This window comes from Capra hircus, chromosome 8 (genome assembly GCF_001704415.2).
Source record: "Capra hircus breed San Clemente chromosome 8, ASM170441v1, whole genome shotgun sequence".
Taxonomy (NCBI): Eukaryota; Metazoa; Chordata; class Mammalia; order Artiodactyla; family Bovidae; genus Capra; species Capra hircus.
The window spans coordinates 48886631-48898290 of record NC_030815.1 but is presented as its reverse complement, the minus strand read 5'-3'; the positions used below and the strand labels follow the sequence as shown (position 1 = coordinate 48898290).

At 37.6% G+C, this 11660-nt stretch overlaps 1 protein-coding gene across 1 annotated transcript in view; it reads left to right on the top strand.

Moving 5' to 3' along the window:
- Window positions 1-11660, top strand: part of ALDH1A1 (aldehyde dehydrogenase 1 family member A1) — a 55657-nt gene continuing 43997 nt past the window's right edge. The window contains exon 1 of the mRNA XM_005683753.3: window positions 1-374. Coding sequence (XP_005683810.2) covers window positions 309-374 — 66 coding nt within the window. The 5' untranslated portion in view covers window positions 1-308. The remainder of the gene's footprint in view (window positions 375-11660) is intronic.

Sequence of the window (11660 nt, the reverse complement as noted above, 5' to 3'; positions counted from 1 at the left end):
CTACACTTAACACAGGTTTCGGCTTTGTAAATTAATTCGTCTGCAAATAGCGCCCTGACTCCGGACGCAGCTTCGGTACTGGAGCACTGGTTTCTTAAGGATTTAAGTTTAAAGTCAAGGGCTTCCTGCTCTAGGTGTTACAAATAAGTAGTGTCGTTTTCTTTTTGCTCCGAGTTTGTTCATCCAATCATATCCCAGTATGCAAATAAACCTTAGCCCAAGCAGATAAAAAGGAACAAATAAAGCCAAGTGCTCTATCAGAACCAAATCGCTGAGCCTGTCACCTGTGTTCAGGAGCAGAACCAACAATGTCGTCCTCAGCCATGCCAGACGTACCTGCCCCACTCACCAATTTGCAGTTTAAATATACTAAGGTTAGTACAACTTCTGCTTGCTGCTTTGCCTCAGCTTTATAAAAACTACATTTATTTAAAGCACAAAAGGTCAATTTAAGTAAACTGGTGTAGAGAGCCCTTTGCAAATATAAAAATAAAAGGCTTGCAAAATGCAGGTCTGGGTTTAGTGTCTTGATCACATAATGAATTCTAAATCGTATCAGGCAACTTTTCAGAAATTTATTTCTTAAAATATTTCTAAGTAAAAGGAATGCTCTTCACTGTAATAGGTTCTTGTGCCAGGATTCAGTGGACTTTACTAAGCAGTTCTATTAACTTTAGGCAGAGCACCCAGCATGTATGAGAGAGGCAAATACTTACTAGAGAAACTTACTGGAAACAGGCAAACAAATGGAAAATTGGTTTTGTTTTGTTTTTTAAGGAAAATAGAGAGAGAGAGAGAGAAACAGAGTATAGTGAAGTAAAACAGAGCATACTGAAGTAACATGATTTTTATATATGTCAAATGAGTGTTAAAATTGAAAGACCTGAATCTGATAATTGGATGAAGGAAAACTCCAGTTACAAAAAACTACATGGTCCTTGCATTATTTAGCATATTTGGGAAAAGAAAGCCTTCTTATTTACTTCTTCAGCCAAATTTGTTGCCATTGGAGCCGGCATGTAATTGTTAGCTGATAAATATTTAGAGAAAAAGAGCAGGAGCCAGACCCAGACTTAAAAATCCACAGTTAGGGAGAAGGAGGAAATGGATCCTATTTGAGTCAATCAAGAGTATCTCTGAACTTTGCCTGTTTCACACTGTTACATTCCTGCTTTCTAGTCAGAGCCTAGAACTTTCAGAGAAACAAATAAACAAAACCAATCTAACCAAGATCATTTAAGAAATGAGATTTATGGTGTGATGTGGAAAGGAAAGTAAGAAAGGAACTATTCCCACTCAGGGAGAGCCACTTTGCTGTCTGACTTAACCAAGGAAATTCCAAGAGCACTGTAAGTTTATGATAAAGTCCTGCTATTATTGTTTCCTTACTTGTAACCATGGATGGTTTTGAAATTCTAGTCTGTTAAATTTTCATTTTCATAAGCACAACAAATGAGGAAGTTGTTCAGCTGACTGGCTCTTTTCCTTAGAAAAGTGTCTGCAGAGATCAGATTGTGCCTTTAACATGATCGACCAACAGTTATAAAGTATATTAAAGTATTATTTTTACAAGGTTTTATTAAAAGGGAAAATATTTTTTTGTCCATTTGATTTTATTCCAAATGGGAACATGAAAAATGCGACGAGACTATACCCTCCAAAGATTTTGCACTTGGCAAAAGCACGCCTAACAGATAACAAGACTCCAGTTTCCCCAACTTTCTTACTGTTTGTCATTTGCAAGATATTTCAATCCAAAGTAAATACATTTAAAAATGCGTTCATTTTATAAAGATCAAAACCACTGGCAATGATTGAATTATCTATCCCCTTACTATTATAACCAGTTTTGTTTTGTTTTCCCCCATGATACTGGGAAGATATTTTGATAGTCTGAATGTCACATTTTCTGGTAGTCTGAATGTCACATCTTTTAAAAATTTGGTTTGCAAAAGTTTGAAGTCTTCCTTGTCTGTGAATTTCCAGCGAACTCTAACATGAAATATTCTTTCTACTGAACTAAGCTTCATTAAGTACTTATTAATTAAACATGTGAGAAACAGTAGTGGGCAAAACACAGATCTAGTGATTCTTTAACATATGAGATGATTTTAAGATTAATATCGCCTGTTCATTTAAAAGTCATTACACAAGAACACCCTCTAGGGAAACTAACTGACCTACGTGCTCAAAAGGAGGCAAGATTCCAAGCAGGAATTTGCTCTTGCATATAAGAACTTTTCTGGGTAAAAATACCCAATGCAAGCAAGTCAGTGAATTTCGATTGCTCACACATCTTCTCTATAAATCTGTTCTGCTCAGATAGCATTTTATTGTCTGATTTATTGGTTACAGCATTTTCACACTTGGGAGGACACCAGTTATGTATGTAATTAAATCTAAATGGGTGAGCTTTTTCAAATGCCTTTGCATTTTCTTTTTACTATGCCTAACTGAAGAACTGTATTGGATTTGCACTTGCAAGAGGAGTTGGAAAAAGATGGTTATTAGCTAACTTTCCTGGTTGCAAACAAAATAAGCAAGGGACTTTATAGTGTCTGAGAAATTACCTTCTATAGCAAGCCCCTAAACTATGTTATTTTTCTTGCACTATTTTAGTGTTCATGTTTATTATCATTAGAATATGTTGGTTGTTGGGGCAAGGTGGAGGAAAGAGACGAGCAAGACTGAGTAACAGAAAACTATTGCAACTACCATAGAAGAACTATACATGCTCTCAAGCTTGAGACTGCTTCTAGTCTAAACAAAAGATCCCATTGATGCATAACTTTTATGACTTTACAGTCTACTTTCTTTTTTAAGGTACATAAAGCAGAGATTAGAGTTTAAGAAATACTTTATAAAATGATACCAAAGTTTTTGGAATTTAAAATCTCAGTAACATTAGTATAAATGCACTCAAACTCAGAGTCTGTCTCTATCCTCATACCCCCTCGCCCCTTTCCAATTCTAAACAAATTCTAAACAAAATCTGTGCCAGCTCTCTGCTCATCCTTTTAAAGGATGAGTTTCTTGGGAAATTGTGTGATCTTTGAGAAAACTACGTTACCTCTCTCTGCCTTGGTTTCCTTACATGTAAAATGGGAATCCTTAAGGTTGAAGAAACCATCACATGCATTTAATGCGTATGAAGCCCTTGAAATAGTACCTGACACAGGGGAAGTGATCGATTAACATTAGCCATCTTAGTCCGATTTATTTTCCTGAATTCCATCCAATTTTCCAGGACCTCCTTTTACTCAGCCTTTCCTAGATCTATTTCCCACAAGTGTTCTTCTCATTTCATTGTCATCCCCTAGCTTTTCTGTCACTCTTTCTTGCACAGTCATGCCCCACCTGACAAGGATTTCATTGGAGCTAAGTTCCAAGGGTTTATCCTGGATTTCAGGGATCAAGAACTTTCTCTTACAGGATTTGGTATCTTTGTTTTCCATTCTCCCTTTACAACACTATTTTCCACCTTAAAGACAAATAGAAAATTCAGGAAGAAAGCTTTCTCAGACAGGAATCAAACCCCCAAATATTTAGTTGACTCTTAAATGTAACTCATTCAATAATGAATGACTTATTCATGCTAGAAAAGATCTTCACTGGCTAATAACATTTCACATACCCACACAGACACTCACACAGACAGGAAATATCATAGTTAAGTTTCATTGTGTTTACTCTGTGCCAATGACTGTTTTAGTTATTTATGATGATTTTATTTACTCTTTACAATAACCCTATGAGGGTGTTACTATTCCTGCTTTGTAGTTGAGAAGACTGAAGAATAGAGTGGCTAAGTAACTTTCCTTAAGTTACACAGCTAGTAAGTGACAAAGCTAGACTTGGAATGCTGGCAGCTTCAGCCCTCACCCCAAGTGACTCGTCTAAGACCAGTATCACTACTTTGGGACACGGAGTTGCTGGCATCCCAGCCTATCTTTATTCTGACTTTCATTTGTTCATTCCTGATTACTAGAGGGGACATGCCTATGAGCCTTTCCAGCTGTTGCTCAGCTGTTTCCAGGCCAACAGGAGGAAGTTTGCCACCAATTTAGAAAAAGAGGAGAACAATAAGAAAGGTTGGAAACAAACAGACTTTCCAATTTGATTGAAAAGGTGGGGTTTGAGCTGGGAGAGGCCGTGATGCAGAAGACTGTGACACAGGTGTGCTAATCCTGTGAGAACCGCATTTCTTCAACTCCTAGGGAATAATAAATTTTGCTTGGAGGAGGATATATTTCCCCAGTTTTCTGGTATTATTACTTAACCCATGTAGGTTAAAGATATGTTTTTGATAAAGAATGTTTATGAATCATTGAATATTATGTGCTAGGCACAATTTAAAGTGTGTGTGCGTATGTGTATGTGTGTGTTTCATCACTATCTCCCTTTAAATTCTTAAAACAAACAAGTTCAGGCCACATGCATTTCCAAATACCCCATTCTTTTCACTCGTTTCTCCTTTTTGCCCCTCCTCTCTCTCATTTTTTATCCCTTTATTTACCAAATCATCGAGTTGTTCTCTGCTAGGTCTTATGATATCAGAAAGCAAGAATGATTCTTGCCTCATGGAGCTTGTATTCTTGGAATGGGTGGGAAGAAAACTAAAAAGAGGAAAACTGAAAGCTGAGACAATATGAGGAGAAGAGCTTTCTTTGGATGAGGTGTCAGGGACAGCCTCTTTAGGAAGGAAGGGGACAGGTAAGGGAAGTCTGAGGGAGGCAGACATAAGGTGGCCATGGAATTGAGGAACCAAAGACCCAGAGTAGGAACACCTGCAGGGACGTCTGTGGACAAGGGCATGGTATATTCAAGGAACTATCCAAAGCTGACCATGGTCGGAATGAAGTGAGAAAGAGAGAGCATGGATAAGACTGGAGATGAGGCTGCTGCCAGACGGCCTGATGGGTTTCATTTGAGCAAACCACTGAGGGGTGCTTAAAACAGGACAGGACTTAGGTTCAAGACAAAGATGACTGTGCCGTGGCACTGCTTTCATTTGGGAGATCGTTTAGCTTCCCTCTGACTGATGCAATATTTTGTTTGGTCTTGGCTCGGAAGCAGTTGAACAAATAGCGGGATGGCTGCAAGGTGAGGCAGCTTAACAAGATAAGTCCGGCTTCGATTTCCAGCTCTTCTACTTATTTAATGATATGACCTTGGCCAAGCCTCTAAGCTCCTTGAGTTTCAGTTCCCTTGTCTGTAAATTAGGAATAATAATGACTACCTTGGAAAGTGGCTGTGAGAATTAGGGTAATTTGTGGAAAGTGCCTGGCACTTAGTTATTAGCTCCTTGGTCCAGGCTCTTTTTAACCCTCTCCTTTCCAAGATGATTCCTAGAATTCTAGAAATTTTCAGTTGCCAATGTAAGCAAATCAAATGCTTGCACTGCATGTTACAGTTCAAAACTACATTCATCTGTTGGTCTCATTTGAAGTTCATAATGAGCTGCCAGGAAGGAGATAGGGAAGATGTCTCATTTTAAAGCTGAGGAACCTGAGCTTAGATAGCTTAAGTGACTTGTTCAAGGTCACACAGCTTTTAAGAGGCAAAGACAGAATGAGCTGAATCTTCTCATTTCAGATCGGATTCTTTTCCACGAGAGTTCATTTTTTTCCCTCAACACTGAAAATAGCAGTATTTAATATTTGAATCTCATTAGATTGTCTCTAACAAGTGCTTTTGCACCTGTTACTTAACTTGTATCATTCATTCTTTACTCTGACTGAGAGAATGGAAATTTGGATGATAAGAGAAGAGAGATGATTTGGACGTCAGATCCCTAAACAGGTGGACTAGTAGAAAGAAGATACTTCAGAGCAGTATAATCTCAAATTTAATTATGTGAATGACACTTACAGATCATGTTGAAATGCAAATTCCAATGCTATAGGTCTGAGGTGAGATCTGGTATTCTGGATTTCTAATAGACTTCTAGGATTTGTTGATGCTACTTAAAGCATGGTCTGTTGACCAGCAGCAATTGTCTAAAAGCGTTGAGTCAGCCTTGTAACTTTACCTACACAGTGGTCACCATTGAATTAGGGACCTGACATCCTGTTTCTCCCAGAAAGTGGCTGTCACACTTTCTGGGAGAAATAGGAAAGTCCACTCACACCCAGCCAGGTCAGAAGTATTTATTTTCTCCTTCAGAAAGTGCCAAGTCCTGCAAGAACTAGATCATGGCCACAAGCCAGTGATGGAACCAACTTTGATTTTTTTCCTGGGATATAAACCTTCTATAAGAATGTAATATTTAACTCATCTCTGAAGACTGTGTCTTGGCAAACTGTTTTGTTCTCAGATACCTGCCTAGCTTTAGGAAAATCTTATCAACAAAATCCTAAAGTAAATAGCACGTCCCCTAAAAGAGGGTGTTATTCCCATTTCATAAGGGCTCTCAGAACAAGTGTTCACAGGGTTTCCTTAAACTGAACTTCACATATTTGTCACTACTTGCCAGAATAAGGGGGTGGGGTGAGAAAAACTCTTGAAGAGTATGAGAAACAACTCATTTGAAGAGCAACCCAAAGTTAGATTGAAAAGTGAAAGTGAAAGTGAAGTTGCTCAGTCGTGTCTGACTCTTTGTGACCCCATGGACTGTAGCCTACCAGGCTCCTCTGTCTGTGGGATTTTCCAGGCAATAGTACTGGAGTGGATTACTGTTTCCTTCTCCAGGGGATCTTCCCAAGCCAAGGATCGAACCCGGGTCTCCTACATTGTAGACAGATGCTTTACCGTCTGAGCCACCAGGGAAGTCCAAAGTTAGTATCTCTAAAATGGTCTGGGTAATCTATGGGATGATATAACACAGATCAGCATAAAAGAACACTCCTGGGAATACTGGCATTGATAAAATGGCCATGCACTTGTCTTAAAGTGGCAATTATCTAGCATAGAATTGTGGTGGTTTGGGTATTCATGACGCTATTATAATTGTGGCCAAATGCATTATATGTTTATTAGATTGAAGTGGCCATATTGAGCCCTGTTCCACAAAATATGGACAATAATTACTTCATTATTAAACATTTAATTAAGAGCCACTGCTAATAAACAAATTAGAAAAGTAAACTTTTGTGTAAACTGGATTTCATCATAGTGATACATTTTGAGTATATATGTGCGTGAGTGTGTAAGTATGTGTGAGTCTGTCTGTCAAAAGTTCCCACAAATACCAGCATTGCTTGCAAGGTGTGTAAAATGTTGCTAATATTTGACTTTCTGATATTATAATATCTATACTTGATACCTTTATTGTAATGTTGGAATTATTAATGTGAATTTCTTGACTGGGCATTTGCACAAACATCGCACTTCTTAAAATTTTGTCTGAACAACTCTCTCCCTCACCCTGATTCCATTAACTGACCATTTCCGCTGCTCTCCGAATACTTTTTCAGAAGTCAAAGAAATGTAAATATCAAACAGCTGAATTATGCTCTACATTTGCCACTTTCTTTAGAAGGAAGGTATATATGCAAGCAATTATATTACTGGGTCTTAGTATTGTTAAGTATTAAATATTTACAGAACTTTCCAGGCTTACCTCTGATATAGGGTATACATAATGTATGGAAATTATTGATGAGTATTTTTGCCAGCTATGGGACAAAATGATGATGTGGCTCAAAACAGAAAAGCTTCAGCATCTTTTCTTTTTCCCTGATTGAGTTGAAAAGGATGAAAAGGCTCTTCCAAAGACAAGTAAGAAAAGAGTATACACTCATGTTACTGAACTCAGACTGTAATATAAAATAGAAATGAAAAAGAAAAACTTTCTTTCTCCTACTTTTGTTTTGGCCACCCTCTCATTTTGTTTTCATTCTTTTGACTGCAGTTAAGCATTTTCCTCCCATCTGTTATTTCCTCCTTAATTTCCTTTTGGATTTTTTTTTTTAACTTTGAGTCTCAACATTTTGCTTTGCTGCCTCAGGGTTTGGGTTAAAAATAATTGCCAGAAGATCTAGCTTTGATTCTTTTAAATGTTTAACACCCCCACCTGACTTTTGCTTAGTCTCCCTCTCTTATTAGCTCCCATCTTCGTTCTTTCTCCCTGCCGTACTTCCCACCCTCCAGGTCTTTGGTACATTTTAGCTTCCTAATGCTGGGGAAAAGTTAACACATTTACAACGTGCATCAGTTCCTATACGTTTTCAGTGGTACCCATTATTCCACATAGCCGAGGCTCGGGATGTCAGGTTTGGAATTTCACACAGGTGACATAAAATAGAGAATCCCTTCAACCTTCCTCACTCTTGGCATGACTTAAAAGAGATTCTTTTTGTGTTGAAAATGTGATCTGTTAAATTCTCTCTGCCACCAAGACAGCGCTGGCTTCTCTTACGGCATCCAGAGCTGCTGGCCCGGGTACAGTTCTGCATAGATCAGGTGAATTTCGGGCACCCCAAGAGAATTTTGGAGGGAGTCAGGGCTTCTCTTTTAAGCCAATGGGTTTCAAAATCTCAGCAGATAAGGCTAATAGGTTTTATTTGCCTATTAGATAAATCTAGCTTCATCTAAACCAGTCATATTTTGAGAAAAGTGCTTATTTATTTAGAATTGTAGCTTTATACCAAACACACTAAGATATAAGAACTTTTCCTCAGGAAAGGCTTTCTTTCATTCAAAATTATGACTTCTTCTTGGTCACTAAACTACATTCAGGAAACAGCCATTTTCTTTTTTAAAATCAAAGTTTATATAATGTATCTCTTACAATCTGACATATCTAAAATTTAAAGAGTAAAAATCAATTATTAAGTTGCCTCAACATTTCCATTGATTGTTTTCCCAAATAAGAAGCACTTGAAGTTTAAGAGTATGCATAGGCATCTATAATTTCCCATCAGTATTGTGAACTTGGAGTCTACTGCACATATATATTATTTAAAAGTATCCTGAGTCCAAACTTCATAATTAGAATATAGTTAATATAGTGGTTAAATAGGATCCAATAATTGTTTTTTACTTTTATAGCATGATCCCTTTCCCTTCAAACTTGCTAAAGGCAAACAGCAAATGGAAAATGAAGTTGTAATCAGGATAGATCATTTCAACAAACCTAAAATGGTTTCATAATCATTTTAATAAACATTTATTAACCTATACATCTCCATTTTATATAACTATAGGAAGGATGATTATTCAAAAACATTCAGCTACACAGTTGGCTGTAAGGCATATATAAACTGGATAAAATTAAAACAGAGAACAAGATGATCCAGATAGTCCTACCAATAAATTCTCCACAGCTAAGGGGAAGAAAAGGATGGTACAACGCCAGATTGTTTCATCTCATTATCTGTGCCAAATTTTGTTTTCATACTGAAAGGCTGCTGTTTGCGGGAGAATGTATATCATTGATAATTTAGAGACTATATTGATACATCACTCTTCTTTAAAGGCTTAAGACCTCATGCCTGGAATGTTAAAATGGTCTCTAGGCTAATCCCCTGGACTCTGTCTGTTGTTGTTGTTGTTGTTGTTTTTTAGTCACTAAGTCTATCTTGCCAGAAACTTTTGTGACCCTATGGACCGTGGTCCATGGGGCCTCTCTGTCCATGTGATTTCCCAGATAAGAATACTGGAGTGGGTTGTCATTTCCTTCTCCAGGGGATCCTCCCAGACCAGGCAGGGATCAAACCTGTGTCTCCCACACTGGCAGGCAGATTCTTTACTATTGAGCCACCAGAGAGCCTGACTCTGCTCTACCTCAAATCCATTTTTGGTATCAGTATTTCTAAAACATCCATTTGATCCTGTCACTGTCTCATAACATCCAGGATAGAGTAACTTGGGTGTCAAGATCCATCACTAACTGGTTTAATTTTCACTGTTGGAATTTATCTAAGATTTGTTTCCACTGGAATTCTCTGCTTGGGGCTGATCTCTTGACTGTGTTTCAAATATCCCGAGGGGGTTCCCTCTCTCTGCTCCTTGTTTTCCTTCTTTCTACCACTTCAGTCCAAATTTTCAAGGTTGCATTCTTCCAGGCCATGCTCCTTTCTTCTATGAGTTTCTCTGTGCAACTTACTAATTAAAGCATTGCTTTGGTCATTGCATTCTACAATCTTCAATTCGTTACTGACTGATCATGATATAAATATACTCTCCTTTTAGATCACAGCCACTTGGAAGCAGGGCCATAGCTCACTAATCTTCCATGTCTCCCTATTACTAACAGTATTTCTCAGGCGTCTACTCATTATTTGACTAACACTTTTCTGATAAAACAAAAACGATGATTTTGTGTCATATGAGTATAAGCACAAATTCGAACAAAAATTAAGTTCACTGTGTTCCCCTATATTAAAGATGGAAACTGAATAATGCAGAGTAATTGCTGGTAATTTGAGATCATCTGCCACTGATCTCTTTAGTAGCCTGGAGGAGGATAGATTAACTTCTGTTCTTACTTTAATGTTCATTTACAAAATATTCACTGACTCTAATCTGAAAAGGTAGTTTTATGTACAGTTTAAATACAAGAGTCTGATAATGAAAATAGATGGTACATACATATTATAATGGTTCTTTCACCAAACAGAATGTATGAAGGGATTAAAATAATTTGTAATACACTGGGATGACCCTGAGGGATGGCATGGGGAGGGAAATGAGAGGGGGGTTCAGGATGGGGAACACATGTACACTCATGGCTGATTCATGTCAATGTATGGCAAAAACCACTACAATATTGTAAAGTAGTTAGCCTCCAATTAAAATAAATAATTTTTTTAAAAAGTAAGTTGTAATATATGAGAGCATATTATTGAAAAGCTGAAACCACAAATTATCAGTGTAAGAGGACTTAGGTGGGAGATGAAAAGTTTCACCACAGGCTTAACAAAATATAATACATTCTGTACCTTCTTTTTATTAGAGTTTTGGTGAAATTGCACTGTGGAAGGGTAGAATTCTGGGCATATTTCTGACAGGGGGAGACTTTGTGCTCTCTTAGTTTAGAGATATAAAATTGGAGGAGGTCATACTATCTTTAGAGCAGAGAAAATACAGAATTAGAAATTTGCAAGGCTGGCTAAAGAATCTAGGACAAATAATATGATGTCTTTGGTTTTTGTTTGTTAGCTGATGAGCTGATGTGTAGATAGCTAGCTTTAACTCAAAACAAAACATAATAAGTAATTTATTAGTAGGAGATTCAAATGCTATCTTAGGAAAGAGGAAAAAAAGAGGTTAAATCCAACTGGACCAACTAGTGAAATCCTCAGGAGGAAATGACGTTTTAAAAGAGCTTGAAGTATGAGGAAAAGAAAATAATGAAACTCCAGTCTGAGAAACAGAGTAGAATGAGGCTGAAACAAAAGGGAAAGAGTGGGATAAAAGGTTAGAAAATGATCTTGGGGCCAAGTGGTGAGACACCTCAAACACCATGCTGAGGAGTTTGAGAAGGGAGAACAACATACATATTCTGAGAAGGTGACACAATTTGAAGTGCTTTTTCTTAGGAAGATTATAATAAGATGAAAAATCAACTAGGCAGAGATAGGGGCAGGGAGAACACGGAAAGGTTTTTTGTGTCTTGTTTTAAGCAGCAGCAGCAGAGTAAGTGAGTGAGTGAAAGTCGTTCAGTCGTGTCCTACTCTTTGTGACCCCACAGACTGTACACTCCATGGAATTCTCCA